Below are 16555 nucleotides of genomic sequence, written 5' to 3' on the forward strand. Positions count from 1 at the left end.
ACGGGAGGGACCGAGGTGGAGCAGCGGAGTGTGGGGCGCACTGGGCCTGTGGGGAAGCCGCGTTGGAGCGAACCGAGGGGTCTGATCGGACTGGGGTTGCGCCGAAGGGAGCCCTGAGTCTGAAGGAGAGAATCCCCGGCCGTGAGACCCGCCTTCCCTCGCCCCGGCCCCTCCCAGTTCCCCCAGCGACGGCTGCTTCCTGGTCCCCGACGCAACCATGGCTGAAGAACAACCTCAGGTCGAACTGTTCGTGAAGGTAAGAACGCCTTCTCTTTCTTTGGCCACGCTCAGAATTTCTGCAAGCCAATCAACCCTCCCCTCCCCTGGGCTCCAGCGCCAACTCCCCAGCCCCTGCCTAGCTGACCGCACCCCCAGCCCCGGTGCTGTTTTGCTGGGAGGAGGGGGGAGGGGGCTTGTGAGACGGTAATGAGAGTTCTAGACTCGCCCTGAAAAGTTTATAGAAGAGGTTTCCAGCAGCCTGAAGGAGAGAAAGATGAAGAAAGGGGCGTTTTCAGGCATGAGAGAGTCAATGGGGTACAGTGCGGGGTCCAGGGGGATCCAGACAAGAGAAGGACCAAGAGGGACCGAGAAAGGGACCGCGGTGGGGTTCGAGGTCAAATGTGGCCCTATGAAAGCCAAACATGGGGCAGAGGGAGGGGGACGGAGAGAGAGAAGGAGAGAGAGAGAGACAGACAGACAGACAGACAGACAGACAGAGACAGGGAGGGAGAGAGAGGGAGGGAGGGAGGGAAAGGAAGAGGGAGTCTGGTGGGGTTGAAGGGTGAGTGTGTCGCAGGGTGGAAGAGCCTTCACGAAGCGGCACAGTCAATGGCTGAGATGAGCCCCCCACCCCCATCAGCTGAGGGAGCCTAGAGACTGCGAGGCAGGAAGGAGATTAAAGTTTAGCAGTAGTTACTTATGAAGAGAGGAGGGCTCCAAAGGGGACAGGGGACTCCTTGGGTTAGATGAAAACGCCGGGCTGATGGATATGGAAGAAAATCGCTCACCCACCCCCCTCCCCCCGCCCAGCCCTCCCCCTTCACACTACCCTCTCTGTGGGTGTGGTCAAGGAGAGATGGTGCCCGGCTGGCCTTTGGGTTGGAAACCGCTGGCTGCCGCCCACCTCCTCTGCCCAGGCCGGTCCCCTCCGGCACCACCCTTCCCCATACCGCCACCCCCCCCACCCCCCCACCCCCCGTGCGCGTCCCTTCCTCTCTGCGCAGGTCCCCTCCCAGGGAGCGCATTGGCCCTCCTTTTTTTTTTATTTGTTTGTTTGTTTGTTTTTTGTTTTTGCTTCTCGGCCTCCCTTTGCACTCCTTTCGTTCCTCTCTTCTGTGTGTCCGTGATGTTTTTCTCTATCCTTTTTTTTTCTTTGCTGGGTTTTCCCTGGCAGCCTTTCCCGGTTTCTTGGCCCAGGGAAGTGAACTGGAGCCTGTGTCCGCCCCTTAGGTGTGGTCCCCACCTCTCACTCGCCTCCAGGGGCTATTTTTACCCTGGGTGAGGTGATGCTGTGGAGATCCTGGCCCTGTGTCCTGTGAGGAGGATCTTGGGGGAACCAGAGAACACGAGCGAGCATTTGGGGAACTGTAAGGGTGGCGGTGGCTGCCTAGGCCTCTGTGTGCATAGGTCCCTGCCCCCACTTCCTTGCCCGGAAGGAAGCTGCTGAGGCCTGAAGACAGAAATGAATCACCCTCAGTCTAGGGGGAGGTGTCCCTTGGGGGATGAGGTCACCTACATCCAATTAGAGAGTAGCCCCCTCTGTTAGGCCCTCCACATCTCTAAGGTGAAGTTAGGTCCTCCGGCTTCCCGGCCCAGCTTCCAGAAACACCTTGGATAGAGGTTTAGTGAACAGGGACCCTGTTTCCAAACCCTGCCCTACCTTTCTGCTCCTCTGGAGAAGATCTAGCATTAGATTCCAACCCCTATTAAAGCTAGCCAAGACTTAACTGTTCCTCTGCCTCCGCCCACCTGTCAATCACTGGGATGCCACCAGCCTAGCTTTGCTGATCCAGGCCCCCACAGGGGAAAATAATTCCGCTCTGGGGATAGCTTAGAGATCGTAGCAGTGTAGGTGGGAGGATAGCCTGGTAAGGACGTGTGTGTGTGTGTGTGTGTGTGTGTGTGTGTGTGTGCGTGCGTGCCAGCCCTAATGCTGGGGTCTGTTGCTTTTCAGGCTGGCAGTGATGGCGCCAAGATTGGGAACTGCCCCTTCTCCCAGAGACTGTTCATGGTGCTCTGGCTCAAGGGAGTCACCTTCAACGTTACCACTGTGGACACCAAGAGGTGGGCCCACTTCTGACCCTCTAAACATCCCTCGTGTAGACACATGTGCACATGTATGCACATGCGCACTCTCATGAACCTATCTGCCTTAAACCGGCTCTCTTGTCTGGGACAAATCTACATTCTGATGATCCCGTTTCTGACTCCCCACACCCTTTTCCTTTCTTGACGCATGGCCCCTTCTCCAGACGGACCGAGACTGTACAGAAGCTTTGTCCCGGTGGGCAGCTCCCGTTCTTGCTCTACGGCACCGAAGTGCACACAGATACCAACAAGATCGAGGAATTCCTGGAGGCCGTGCTGTGCCCTCCCAGGTATGGGGACACTTGGAAAGAAAGGGGGAACTGGGAGGCTTTGCAAAACAAAGGTCGAAGAGGGGAGACAGGTAGCCTTAGGGCAGAGTCCCCCAGAAAGGAGTTCATCTTATCCCTGTGCCTTCAGGTACCCAAAGCTGGCTGCTCTGAACCCTGAGTCCAACACCTCGGGGCTGGACATATTTGCCAAGTTTTCTGCCTACATCAAGAACTCAAACCCAGCTCTCAATGACAGTGAGTCTTATGGGTCAGGGGCTTGGGTCCTACAGGACCCAAGGGTTGGGGTATCTAGGGTTGGGGTACCATGAGCTCCTGTGAGCTCTGCTGTCAGGGAGACGGAACGGATGTTCTCAGACCTCTTCTGACCCTCCATTCCTGCTGTACCCCTTCTAACTTCCCTGCTGTCTCATTGCTAAAACTTTTGGAGTTTAGGGCTTTGTTTTATTTATACATGCAATATATGTACATGTGTGTGTGTGTGTGTGTGTGTGTGTGTATGTCTGTTTGTCTATCTCTGCACCATTTGTGTGCAGTGCCTGGAGGCCAAGAGACAATGGTAGATTTCCTGGGATTGGAATTACAGATGCTGGCTGGGAATCAGACCTCAGCCAATGCTATTAACCACTGAACAGTCTCTGCAGTCCCAAGACCAGCTTTGTAACAGGGTGCTGGCATCTGAAGCTGAATTCTTATGTTTATACATCTCGGGCTGTACCCACAAGTCATCTCTCAACCTTCTGGAGTTCATTCTTTTGTTTTGCTTTGGTTTTATTATTTTTTATTGAGAGAGGTTTTCCTCTGTGTAGCCCTGGCTGTCCTGGAACTCTGTAGACCAGGCTGGCCTCAGACTCAAATATCCGCCTGCCTACGCCACCACCGCTGGTTACAAGTTCTCCTCCTCCTCCTCCTCCTTCTCATCCCTCTCCCCTCCTCCTCTTCTTCTCAAAGACTTATTTGTTTATTTTATGTATGTGGGTACACTGTCCCTCCCTTTAGACACACCAGAGGAGGGCATCAAATCCCATTATGAATGTTTGTAAGCCACCATGTGGACGCTGGGAACTGAACTCAGGACCTCTGGAAGAGCAGTCAGTGCTCTTAGCCGCTGAGCCATCTCTCCAGCCCTACAATTCATTCTCATGTGTGAGCCACACACCACCACATGTACTGCAGCATTACCAGGCTCACAGACATGACAGCTCTTTTACTGTTTTGCATATTTATTTTGCTTTTTGGTGGAGTTGGGGAATGATTGATTCTGAGAAGGCTTCTGCCTCTTTGTAAATCTGCTTCCAGATCTATAGAATGGGATAACTTCCATCTCCTGGGTTTGCTTGAGAAGTGGCTGAGACTTGTTTCTAGACTGACTGGGAGGCAGAGGGAAAGGATGTGACTCAGTGTACGGAGCTTGCCAAGTGTGTGAAACCCTAGGCTCCATTTCTAGCGCTTGTGGGAATAAATTGCAAGCCAGTGGCTGGGGCGACAGCTCAGTCACCTGTGTGTTTGCCACGCAAGTATGAGTGCTGAGTACCTGCGTTTGGATGCCTGGCAGGCATGTCAAAATCCACGCATGATGGGCAGCTACTGTTTCCCAGTGTTGGGGACGTAGAGGTAGGAGGAACCCTGGGCTCAGGCGTCCAGCTAGTCGAGTCTAATTGATAAGTCTAGGTTCAGGGACAGACCTTGTCTCAAAAATAAAGTGGGAGCTGGCCAGTGGTGGTGCATGCCCTTAATCACAGCACTTGGGAGACAGAGGCAGGTGGATTTCTGAGTTCGAGGCCAGCCTGGTCTACAGAGTGAGTTCCAGGACGGCCAGGGCTACACAGAGAAACCCTGCTTCGAAAAAACCAAAAAAACACAAAAACAACAAAAAAATAAAAATAAAGTGGGGACTGGAAAGGTGGTTCACTGGTTAAAAATTCTTCAGACTGGGTTTTGGTTCTCAGCAACCATCTGACAGCTCACAACTACCTATAACTCCAATTCCTGGGGATCTGAATCCATTTCCGACCCCCACCCCCACCCTAGGCTCCTACATGCACAAGGTACACATATACACCTACAGGCTTACACACATACACATAAACAAAAATATATAAATAAACCTTAAAAAAGAAAGGAAGGAAGAGAAAGAAAGAAAGAAAGAAAGAAAGACAGATGGAGAGATGGAGAGATGGTTAAGAGCACTGACTCTCTCCCAAAGGTCCCAAGATCACAACCACATGGTGGCTCACAATCATCTATAATGGGATTCGATGCACTCTTCTGCTGTGTCTGAAGATAGCAACAGTGCATTCATATAAATAAATCTTAAAAAAAATTTAAAAAGAAAGAGAGAGAGAGAGAAAGTAAGGGTGGAGAGTCGTTGAGGAAGACAGTGTATATTGACCTCTGACCCCCCACACACATACATGCAGATTCCTGTACACATACTCCACACAAACAATTTAACAAGAGCATACACGTGTAGTTGGTTTTTGGTTTGTTTTTTAATCAAATGCAGCATCTCACACATGCTATAAGCAGCGCTTTACCTCCGAGCTGCGCCCTCAATCCCTGGCGGCTCCCCTGGGCAGACTGTCTCCAGTGTTTAGAATTCTGACCAGCTCCCTCTCTCCCACAGACCTAGAGAAGGGGCTCCTGAAAGCCCTGAAGGTTCTAGACAATTACTTGACATCCCCGCTCCCGGAAGAGGTGGATGAAACCAGTGCTGAAGACGAGGGCATCTCTCAGAGAAAGTTTCTGGATGGTAATGAGCTCACCCTCGCTGATTGCAACCTGCTGCCAAAGCTTCACATAGTACAGGTCGGTGGTCGCCCTGCGGGAAAACGGGATGAATCTCTAAGGCGATTTTTTTAAAATCACCTTTTATTTATTACAAGGGGAAGGGCACAAATGGAATGTGGAAGTCAGGAGAAAATTGGGGGCAGTCGGTTCTCTCCCTCCACCACGTGGATCCGAAAGATTGAGCTTTGGTCACCTGACTTGGCTGCAGGTGCCTTTACTCAGCTGAGCAGTCTCACTAGTCCCAGGGTGCTGCCCACCATGCCCAGGTTCTGACTTGCGTGTGTGCGTGGGTGCGTGCGTGCGTACTGAGCATCCACACTCGGTGCATGAGTGTCTGTGTATATGGGTGCCTGTGCCACTGTGTGTCTGTGTGTGCCTGTGTATCTGTGGATATATGTGTGCCTGTGTGTATGAGTGTCTGTGTGCCTGTGTCTGTGTGTGTCTGTATGCCTGCCTGTTTGTGTCCAGGGTTGCTTGGAAGGCTTGTCCTGAATCTGTATCACTGCCAAATGCACAGATCAAACAAAGGATTCTCCCAGGTCTGCGCTGTAACTCTTCACATAACCCAGGCTTCCATATTCTCTCAAGGACTCTTCCTGAGTTGCTATTTCCTTTCTGCCCTAGCCCTAAAGCTACAATGTAATTTAGTAAAACACAGAGCCACTATCACCATCAACTGAGAAACACCAGGCGGTGAAACTACTGCCAAGTGGCTCGTTCCTGGAATCCTCAGCGTGCTACAGGCTGAAGTAGCAAGCTCAGTGTCAGTTGGAGGCCAGCTTGAGATACAGAAGACCTTGTTTCAAACAACATCACTATTCCCCACACACGCAAAAGAAAAAGAAAACAAAGATAGGAAGCAGATGATGCTCAGTTAGTTCCTGTCCACAAGCAGTTGAAATTGAATTGAAGATAAAACATTCACATCAAGGGATATGATGGCTTGGCGAGATGGCTCAGTGGTTAAGAGCACTGGCTGCTCTTCCAAAGGACCTGGGTTCAATTCCCGGCCTCCACATGGCAGTTCCCAACTGTCTGTAATTCCAGTTCCAGAGAATCTGACATCCTCACTCAGACATACATACAGCCAAATACCAACACACATAAAATATAAAACAAACCAAAAACAGAACAAAAACTCATTCATAGCAAGGTATCGATAGATGACCTGAAAGTCAAGTGAAAAGGAGACAAAATTCTCTACAAAATGTTACTTTGCTAATTATCTTTTCCTCCGTGTATGTGTGTGTGTGTGTGTGTGTGTGTGTGTGTACTGGAAATGAAACCCAGGGCTAACCACATCCCTAGCCCATGTCTGTCTCTGCCTCTGTATATATTCTTTATTCTTTTTTTTTGCCCCCCGAGACAGGGTTTCTCTGTATAGCCCTGGCTGTCCTGGAACTCACTCTGTAGACCAGGCTGGCCTCGAACTCAAGAAATCTGCCTGCCTCTGCCTCCCAGAGTGCTGGGATTACAGGCGTATGCCACCACCGCCTGGCTATTCCGTTTTAATTACGTGTGAGTGCAAGTGCCTTTGGAGGGCAGAAGGGAGGGGGGGATCCCCTGGAACTGGAGCAGCCCACTGAGGATACTGGAAACCAAACATCTGCAAGAGTGGCAGGTGCTGTTGGCCACTGAGCCATTTCTTAGTCTGTCTCTCTCTTCTGTATTTTAGTTTCTTGAAACACAGTCTTTCTATTTAGTTTTGCAGACTATGGACCTTTCTAGGTGAGGTCTAGGACAGCCAGGTTTACACAGAAACCCTGTCTTGGAGTGTGTGTGGAAAGAATCAGTAAAAAGTCTCTAGTAGGGCTGGAGAGATGGCTCAGTGGTTAAGAGCACTAACTGCTCTTCTAGAGGACCCAGTTTCAGCTCCCAGCACCCACGTGGCAGCTGACAGCCATCTGTAACTCATACCAGAGGATCTGATGCCCTAGTGCACAGTCATGCAAATAAAACACACATCCTCATAAAATAAAAAGGAATCTAGCTAGCATGGTTGTGCATGCCTTTAATCCCAGCCTTGGAAGGTAGAGATGGGTGGATCCCAGAGTTCGAGGCCAGCCTGGTCTACAGAGCAAGTTCCAGGACAGCCAGAGTTACACAGAGAAACCCTGCCTTGGAAAGCTTAAATAAATATATAACATCTAAATTTTAGAGACTCTAGGCACAGGGTGCATGTGTGTAATACCATTTCTCAAGTTGAGGAAAAAGGCTCCAGAGATCATCCAGCCTGGGTTACACAGAGAGACCATGGTGTAAACAGCAGCAAAACACTCTGTAAGAATTGAATCAGGCCGGGCGGTGGTGGCTACACAGAGAAACCCTGTCTCAAAAAACCCAAAAAAAAAAAAAAAAAAAAAAAAAAAAGAATTGAATCAGAGGGCTGGAGAGATGGCTCAGTGGTTAAGAGCACTGACTGCTCTTCCAGAGGTCCTGAGTTGGATTCCCAGCAACCACATGGTGGCTCACAACCATCTGTAATGAGATCAGATTCCCTCTTCTGGTTTGTCTGAAGACAGCTACATTGTACTAATAAATTATTTTTTTAAAAAAAAAAGAATTGACTCAGAATGGTCTGGCAGCCTGAACAGGGCTCGTTTTTCTTTTTTTCTTTTTTTTAACCTGGAAGACCCTAAAGGAAGAGAAAGTTCAGTAGCTCCAAGGCAAAGCAAGCATGTCTTCCCTGGGGCTAATGTGCTGACCTCTCTCCAACCTTCAGGTGGTGTGCAAAAAGTACAGAGGATTCACCATCCCAGAGGCATTCCGCGGAGTGCATCGGTACTTGAGCAACGCTTATGCTCGGGAAGAATTCGCCTCCACTTGCCCAGACGATGAGGAGATAGAGCTGGCCTATGAGCAGGTGGCCAGGGCTCTCAAATGAGCCCCTTTGTGAGGGTCCTTCACCCACCCTGCGCTCTCCACAGAGGCCTCGGGAGGCGTCGACGTTGCTACATAATGGACACACTCCGAAATAGCCAGTGGGCAGGAAATCCAGGGCACTTATGTGTGGCCTGGGGTGGGGCTTGGGGGAATAAGACACAGGATAGCGGACAAGGGTAAGATTTTTATTTTGGGGTGGGGTGGGTAGGACAACATATTTCAGTAATAAAATACAGAATGGAAAATCTAGCGTTTTTTTGTTTTGTTTTGGTTTTTGTTTTTACACAAAGATGGCTAAAGTGTAATGGACTCCAAATGAAGAGAAAGGTAGTGATCTTAAACTCAGTGCATCTGCTGGGAATTAAGGAGGGGAGTGTGTGTGCAGGGTCTGCCATGTTTGGTATCTGTCCATGAGAGGGCTGTTTCGTGGTCCACGTCGCGTTTGCAGCCCCGCAGCCAGGGCCAGCTGGATCAGGGTGGGTCTGGGCATCACTCTGGGGGCGGTGCTTGAGTTCAGGGAAGGGGGGCACTCAGCCCTGGAGGAATGGGCGCGGCCTAGCAGGGCGGAATGGGCGTGGTCTTAGAAGGTCCCGCCCCGTCCCGCTTAGACAATGCCCCGGAGCCGCCAGACCATCGCGCCCCCGCCCCATCGCCGTATGTGAGCTCGCCTACTCTGGGAACCCCTCAAAAGCCCGAGCAATCGGTCTCTCCTGCTTGAAGACTCAGACTCCCATCTTCATTAACTCTCTCCTCTGGGGGTGGGGCCAAGGCCGAAATCACAAGGCTGCAGGAGTGGAGGTAGCCGCTGGTGAGTCTGGAGAGGGGGCTGTCTGCCGAACGGTATGGGAAGGCTGGAGTTTGGGGGTGCTGCATACGTGCCTGCACCGGACGGAGTCTGTGAATAACCTGCACTTGGGCGAAGAGCTGGGCGGGTAGACTTTAGAGGAAAATGGACAGAGGTACGGAGTTCTGAAGCCTGGAGTGGTTCCACGCCGCGCCCCTCCCCCGTTTCTCCGCCCTCCAGATTTTGTTTAAGACCTCTCCCAGTCCTCCGGGACTAAGTCTGGCTTGTACTGGGTCGCTCGCAGGGCAGCTTGACGACCAGGGGTGGAGAGAGAGGATGCTTAACTCCTTAGACTCTAGTTCCTCCGGTTTGCGCCGGTTCCCCTTTCTCCGAGCATTCGAGACTTCACACCCCAGGTCCTGATTCGCCACCCAGCTTTCTTTTCCAGTCCCATAACCTCTGCGGGTCCCTGGCAGGACTTTGGGTCCCTCCTGCTGCGAGCAGCTGAGGGTTAAGGGGGCGGGGCCGCCGCATTTTTGGGGAGTGAGCGCATCCTAGCGGCTGCCAGGAGGGGCGCGAGGCAGGGACCTAGCGGAGCCCCGAGCAGGGGCAACAGGTGTTTGGGAGATTAAGGATCCAAGTCTTGTTCCCTTGGGCGCCTCTTAAAGCAAATCCCCGGCGAAAGGAGGCTGAGCGGGGGTCCACAGAGCCAGGAGGTTTGGAGGGGGTGGGGCAGAGTGGGAGGGGCGCCTGGAGATGGCAGGAGGAAGATCTAGGAGCTTTTAACATTCCCACCTTCTCTTCTTTGCACGTTTTTCTCTTCTACCCCCGCCCCTTTCTGTTTCTTCTCACAGACAAGTGAAGAGAAAAAACAAAGCAGCTTGACTGGAAGGGGCTTCTGTGTGGATGTAATGGGGACGCCGGGGGAGGGGCTGGGTCGGTGTTCCCATGCCCTGATCCGGGGTGTCCCCGAGAGCTTGGCATCCGGGGAAGGTGCTGGCGCTGGTCTTCCGGCTCTGGACCTGGCTAAAGCTCAAAGGGAGCATGGAGTACTAGGAGGTAAACTGAGGCAACGACTAGGGCTGCAGCTGATTGAACTGCCTCCCGAGGAATCACTGCCGCTGGGTCCACTGCTTGGTGACACTGCTGTGATCCAAGGAGACACGGCCCTAATCACAAGACCCTGGAGCCCTGCGCGTAGGCCTGAGGTGAGAGCCAGGGTGCGGGGTGTGTTGGAGGACAGAATTGCGCGGGGTGAGGTGGAGGAAGGTCGAGGGGAGGAGGCTGGATGTCTGCGGTTGGCAGGAAATAGAAATAGGGAGTAAGGATGTCTCTGCCTGCTCTCTCCTCTCCAAGGTTGATGGAGTCCGTAAAGCCCTCCAGGACTTGGGGCTCCGAATTGTGGAGATGGGGGATGAGAACGCGACGCTGGACGGCACGGACGTCCTCTTCACCGGTGAGGCTACGGATGGTCAGCACCTGTGTGGGCTTGGCAAGGGAAGCAGAGTTTGGGAGACTAGGCGATCTCAGGTCTTGACTCCAAACTCACTCTGGCTTTCAAACCTTCACATCCTCCCCGGGTTCAGGCCGGGAGTTTTTCGTAGGCCTCTCCAAGTGGACCAATCATCGAGGAGCTGAGATCGTGGCAGACACGTTCCGGGTGAGGAACCAGAGAAGCTTGGGGAGGGAGTGCGGCCAATGTGCCAGAGGGCTTGACCTGTGCTCCTTACGCACCCCTAAATCCTCCTGCTCTCCTAGGACTTCGCCGTCTCTACCGTACCGGTCTCAGGCTCCTCACACCTGCGCGGCCTCTGTGGCATGGGGGGACCTCGCACTGTAGTGGCTGGAAGCAGCGAGGCTGCCCAAAAAGCAGTCAAGGTGAGGTGGGGCAGGGCTGTGGCGAAGGCGTGGTCAACAAGGTGGGCGTGGTTTAGGGCAAGAGCGGCACAGAAGCTGGCAAGCTCTGGGAATTGCCCACAGTCCTTGTCTTCCCTAAGATGTTCATCTAACTCAAGGGACACCCTAGTAAGCATGGGGTACAGAAGAAAAGACTCGGGGAGGGGTTGCAAAGGAAGCAGTAGCTAAAGTGCCCGAGACCAACTGTGTCTGACACAGCAGGCATCATTGTCTCACAAAAGTAACCCTCGCCCCAGCCCTTTCTGGTAGGTCAGGCAGACTCAGCTGTGGAGACCTCAATGCCCTCTTCCTCTCTCCAGGCAATGGCAGCGCTGACTGATCACCCCTACGCCTCTCTGACCCTCCCAGATGACGCAGCTAGTGACTGTCTTTTTCTGCGTCCTGGGTTGCCTGGTGCCACACCTTTCCTCTTGCACCGTGGAGGTGGGGACCTGCCCAACAGCCAGGAGGTGAGGGAGGGGAAAACCGCCCCACCAACCAGAGAAAGAAGTCTTTCTTTCCCAGTGGGAGAAAGGAGGGGGCCCTTCTTCAGAAGCCTGGGTGGGACCACTAAGAACTGGTTAGAGGGGTGTGTGGCTCTACTATCAAAACATCCTTGGGGTCCTCCCTGCAGGCCCTGCAGAAGCTTTCTGACGTCACCCTGGTACCTGTGTCCTGCTCAGAACTGGAGAAGGCTGGCGCTGGCCTCAGTTCCCTCTGCCTGGTGCTCAGCACGCGCCCCCACTGCTGAGGGCTTGGGTTTGGGGATCCAGCTGGCTAGGAATAAAGCTGTATGGGGGTAGAATCAGGTAATAGAGGCTGGGTAGTTGTGGGGAGATGCCCCAGGATAGGGAAGGACTTAGTATGGGACAAAGAATAGAAGCCATTGGGTAAGTTCTCTCTGTCAAAACCAATAAAATAAAATTGGCCTTTTAGATAAGGGCTGTGGCCGGTTTCTCACTGGGACAAAGGGATGGGGTGGAGTTGAAATCCGAAGCTGCAGTCAGTGCTAGGGAGGAGGATTCTTTAACTTTTGTTTTGTTCTTTTAATGAAACAGTGTTTCTCTGTGTAGCTCTGGCTGTCCTGGAATTCACTCTGTAGACCAGGCTGGCCTCAAACTCATAGAGATCCACCTGCCTCTGTCTTCTGAGTGCTGGGATTAAAGGCGTGGACCACCACCGCCCAGCTGGACTCTTTCATTGAAAAACCTCCCTCTTTATACACTTCCTGACTCACCGCAGTCACTGGGCTCAGGTACAAAGGAACAATAGGCCATTTCTGTTGTGGGGAGTACAGGCATCGTGGAAAGGGAATTATGCACACAGGTGGATCACTTTCTGATTTTACCTAAATGTCAGGTGGCTCAGACTCTGGTGGATTATCGTCTGCCTTTATTTGATAAAGAAGAAGGATGTTTTCAAGGATGCTCATTCTTGTACCAAGGCTTAACTCTCTCTTCCTGATATTTTCTTACAAACTGACAGATGGTTGTCACTGGGTGATAAACTAGGGGGTTTCTAGAGCATCAAGTTTCATGAAGGAGTAAGCAAGCATTTGGGGTGAGGCTATCCCAGAAAAAGATATCCTGAGGATAAATAATTATCCGGGCTGGAAGCAAGGAAGAGGAAAAAGGAAATCAGAAGACAGAATTTACTTCAAAGAGTCAGTGAGTATTGTAGGCAGAACATGGCGGAGAAACTCTGGCGGCATGTGAGGGCCCGTGTACACAGAAAATGAGGGGCAGGCCTAGGATGCCGCCACGTGCTGGAGCCTGTGTGCAGAGCCCACACTCCCGGCCCCAGAGCTGAAGCTTTGGGAGAGAACCAGTGGTCAATAGCAGAGGGGAGGATCTCTCTGGCTTCGAATAGGAAGGGCAGGGCAGGAAGCTCAGAGGGGGTCTGTGGGTCACCCATAAAGCAAATGATGACAGTACATTCTGGTGGCAGCGTTGGACATGGAGACAAGTACAGAAGTCAGTGACCTACTACAGACAAGGCCTTGTGTGGTGGTGCATACTTACAATCACTCTTATCCCAGCACTGAAGGTGGAGGCAAGGAGGTCAGGGTTTCAAAGCCAGCCTCAGCCACAGGACAGCTTGTCTTTTAAAAGGAGTGGAAAGGGGTAGGGGGCGTTCTGATAAGTCCTGTGTGAGAGAGGAGGTGGTGTACTCTGACTCCCAGTTTCTGGCTTGGGCAACTTGGATTCTTCAAGAGATTGCAGAGGAGGACCCGGGGGGTGGCTTAGGAAATGACTGAGTCAGGTTTGACAAATTGTGCAAAATGCCTGAGGCCATCCAGGCAGAGTGTACTAGGTGTGAGTGCTGGGCTGGAGGGAATCCTGGGTGTCTTTTGGGGGCTGAAGATTGCTTGCCAGCTTCCTAGAAGAGGAGTAAGGAGGAGAAACAAAGAGGCAAGCAGAACAGAAGGGCAGGGCATCTGCAAGGACAATAGCAACAAAGTAAACTCTGGTTTAAAGAGGGGTGAATGTTATCAGGTAGAAGGACCTCACTGGCAACCTTTCGGTGTTTGAGCAGCTGCAGTCAATGAGCAGAGGGAGTGCAGTCATGCAGGGAAAAGGAGTATGGCAGGCAGGTCTATGTCTAAAGTTCAAAATACTTGACTGGGCCTGGCAGTGCTTTTAAACTCAGAAGATGGGAGGCAGGTGAATTCTCTGAGTTCGAGGCTAGCCTGGTCTATGGTCTACAGAGTTCCAGGACAGCCATGGCTACCCAGAGAAACCCTGTCTTGGGAAAGAAAAATTTAAGACAGACAGCTTGAGCCTGGTGGTGGTGGTGCACTTCTGTAATCCCAGTACTCTGGGAGGCAGAGGCAGGCGGATTTCTGAGTTCGAGGTCAGCCTGGTCTACAGAGTGAGTTCCAGGACAGCCAGGGCTATACAGAGAAACCTTGTCTCAAAAAACAAAAACAAAAACAAAAAATAAGATGGAAGAGGCTGAAAAAGCTCAACAGTGGCAGAGCATGAACCAGGTAGCCCCTGTCCTGGATTAGTGCCTCTGTCCATGGTGCCTCCCCTCCCACCGTCCAGCTGAGGTTGTACGGGGAAGCCTGGGCTGGAAGGGTTGGAAGAAGGGCTTCCCTTTATACTACAACCGCGTAGACAGTAGAGGCGTCACCAGGAACCACTGTGGACATCCGGCGGTGCCTCCCAAGGACAGAGTGGTCCAGGTCCGCGTAGTGGAGGCTCTGGAGGCGGTACAGAGAGGAAGAGAGTGTGGTCTCATCAACCTGACCCCTTAGCTTGGAATCAAAGCTTCTTTCTTTCCCCACAGTGGGTAAAGGCGACTGTGTAGCAAAGCCTGGCTTCCATCTTCTTACATAAACCTCCAAAGTGCTGGGATTACTCCGCTGCTCCACAACAACTTAGCTAGGCTTCTTTTTTGTCCCTCTTTCTTCCGGGATTCTGGCCTTTTTCCATCCCCAGGCCCTTACCGGCTCCTGGTCCAGGTGGCCTGAGATCTTGGAGTCCTGTTCTAAAGGCCTCTGTGGCTCAGCATTTATGACTGGAGCTATGTGGGAGGGAGGGACAGAGCTGAAGGATGAAGAGAAAATGACCAACGTTGTCTGCTCCTGGCAAGGACTCAGATTCAAGATTTCAGGGTTAGGGATTGTGCGGGTAGGAGAGGGGAAATGGGGTGCAGTTAATCTCACCAAATGTGGGTAGTGGTCCAGGCGGGGGCGGGGGCGGGGGCGAGCGTCTGTAAGGAAGTCCTTGGAGAGTCACCAGTCTCGTCCTACTGGTTCCTCGGCCGCAGGCAGCGCCCATAAGAACTGTGCAAACTGCAGTCTCCGACCAGCAAAACAACTTAGGCTCCTCCGGAACCGGGTCCCGCCCACTCTCTGGGCTTTCTGCCCTTTCAGTTTGGTTTCTGCAGCCTGGGTTCCCTACTCCAACCTGTAGCCTAGCACCCAAGGACTGACCTCTCGCATTCTTCTAGCATTCTTCTAACAAACGCCAGGCCTCCAGACACTTCCTGTTCTTTGCAAAGGTTAGGGTTCTGCCCCATCTCTCCCCCAACCACACACACACACACACACACTTCACACCCTACAAGCCAGGCTCCGCCTCCAGTGCTCACCTGCGCCGCCACCAGACCAAGCCCGAGGCTCCCAGTCCTAGCACAAGCCCTACGCCCAGCAGCGGAATCAGGATCTTGGGATACTTGGACCCTGGGGAGACCGCGAAGCAGGAAGGGATGCCGAGGTCAGGGGTACAGACCAGAGGAGAGTGTTCTACTAACTTTTCCGCTCGTAAGATTCCGCCCAGCTTTTTGTCCCTTGTGTGTGTCCAAATTAAGTACCCCTGTGCTCTGGGCCTCGACATACCGTGGGTGGATCCCGTAGGCCGGCAACCTGCCTTGTCGCCTATCACTTGAAGCACTATGCGGCTCTCATTCTCTTGGCGTCCTTTGCAGAAAAAGGTGCCAGAGTCCCCGGCGCTCAGCAGCAGCTCTAGCCGCTTGATACCAGTGTCCAGGGAACGCAGGCGGCCAGAGAAGTGCTGGAGCACAGTTGGGGTTGCTCTCGTCGAGGCCCACAAGATCGGACGGCGCCCTTTGGACAGGCCCTTGCATGCCGGGAAACTAGGCGCCCAAGCCCAGCGGGTGGGGTCGGAGACCCCTATGCAGGAGAGATTCACCCGGTCCCCAGGGTTGCCCTCCAGAGAAACTAGGAAAGATGGGGGAGGGAGAAAGAGCTAGTTTATCAGGTCCTTTCTCTCATCCTCTCTCTCTTATCCTCTCCCCCCCACCCCCCCCCACCCCCCCACACACACACGCACGCACGCACACGCACACGCGCGGCGACCCTAGTTTGTCTGTCTATGCCCATTACAGCTTCCCAGGGATGGCCTACCCTCGGGATTCCCCTGGACCTGTGGGAGCAGCAGAGGCAGCAGCTGCAGGACCAAGGCCATGGCTGGGATGTGGTGGTCAGAGGCAGGGAGTGAATCAGCAGGGAGACCGGAGGGAAACAGAGGGCAGGGATGGGGATCCTGCTGGACTTGGGGCTCAGATAAGAGCGAGTGTGAGGCCACCAACTTCTGGGTCCCTCTAGAAATTCTCACAAGTCAACTTGCAGTCTTCGGACTTTGAAACTATTTTTTTGGGTTTTTTTTTTTTTTTTTTTTTTTTGGCTTTTTTGTTTTGATTTGATTTGGTTTTTTTTTTCGAGACAGGGTTTCTCTGTGTAGCCCTGGCTGTCCTGGAGCTCACTCTGTAGACCAGGCTGGCCTCGAACTCAGAAATCCACCTGCCTCTGCCTCCCAGAGTGCTGGGATTACAGGCTTGCGCCACCACCGTCTGGCTGAAACTATTAAATTTTGTACTTGAGACCTTTTGCAAAGGCATTATACTTTTTTTTTTTAATTTTTTTTTTTTTGTGAACATCTAGCATGGCCCCAAAGTACCACAGATTCTGAAGCTCAGCTTCCTGAATTCAAATCCTGCATTCATCCAGCCACACAGTAGCTGGGTGATGTGAGCAAGCCACTTAACCGCTTCCTGGTCCTTCATGGAGATGAAAGCATGTGAGAAGCAAATCAATACATTGAAAGTGCCTAAAGCAACAGATGACATATGGGCGTGCTCA

At 52.5% G+C, this 16555-nt stretch overlaps 3 protein-coding genes and 1 long non-coding RNA gene across 5 annotated transcripts; 2 read left to right on the forward strand and 2 right to left on the reverse strand.

Moving 5' to 3' along the window:
* Nucleotides 1-2: 2 nt before the first annotated feature.
* Nucleotides 3-8516, forward strand: Clic1 (chloride intracellular channel 1). The gene is made up of 6 exons (XM_052164147.1): nt 3-256; nt 2174-2283; nt 2472-2597; nt 2725-2831; nt 5221-5402; nt 8107-8516. The coding sequence occupies exons 1-6, from the start codon at nt 218-220 to the stop codon at nt 8266-8268; spliced, it is 726 nt and encodes a 241-aa protein (XP_052020107.1). The 5' UTR covers nt 3-217; the 3' UTR covers nt 8269-8516.
* Nucleotides 8432-9036, reverse strand: LOC127669907 (uncharacterized). The gene is made up of 2 exons (XR_007974431.1): nt 8940-9036; nt 8432-8822 (listed from the first exon to the last, which is right to left on the reverse strand). It is a non-coding gene; the product is annotated as an uncharacterized LOC127669907 (long non-coding RNA).
* Nucleotides 8816-11760, forward strand: Ddah2 (dimethylarginine dimethylaminohydrolase 2). Of its 2 annotated transcripts, none has more exons than XM_052164145.1 (6): nt 8816-9075; nt 9906-10259; nt 10408-10507; nt 10638-10711; nt 10810-10929; nt 11268-11760. In XM_052164145.1, exons 2-6 carry the CDS (start codon nt 9963-9965, stop codon nt 11748-11750), a joined length of 1074 nt encoding a protein of 357 aa, XP_052020105.1. In that variant the 5' UTR covers nt 8816-9075; nt 9906-9962; the 3' UTR covers nt 11751-11760. The 2 variants fall into 2 exon arrangements, with proteins under 2 accessions (XP_052020105.1, XP_052020106.1); XM_052164146.1 differs by lacking the exon at nt 8816-9075 and having other exon boundaries at nt 9877-10259; nt 11268-11417; nt 11582-11760.
* Nucleotides 11761-12421: 661 nt separating this feature from the next.
* Nucleotides 12422-15936, reverse strand: Mpig6b (megakaryocyte and platelet inhibitory receptor G6b). Its single transcript, XM_052164148.1, has 6 exons — nt 15821-15936; nt 15293-15634; nt 15046-15136; nt 14618-14664; nt 14399-14475; nt 12422-14152 (listed from the first exon to the last, which is right to left on the reverse strand). The coding sequence occupies exons 1-6, from the start codon at nt 15879-15881 to the stop codon at nt 14048-14050; spliced, it is 723 nt and encodes a 240-aa protein (XP_052020108.1). The 5' UTR covers nt 15882-15936; the 3' UTR covers nt 12422-14047.
* Between the last annotated feature and the right edge of the window lie 619 nt (nt 15937-16555).

Source organism: Apodemus sylvaticus, chromosome 19 (genome assembly GCF_947179515.1).
Source record: "Apodemus sylvaticus chromosome 19, mApoSyl1.1, whole genome shotgun sequence".
NCBI lineage: Eukaryota > Metazoa > Chordata > Mammalia > Rodentia > Muridae > Apodemus > Apodemus sylvaticus.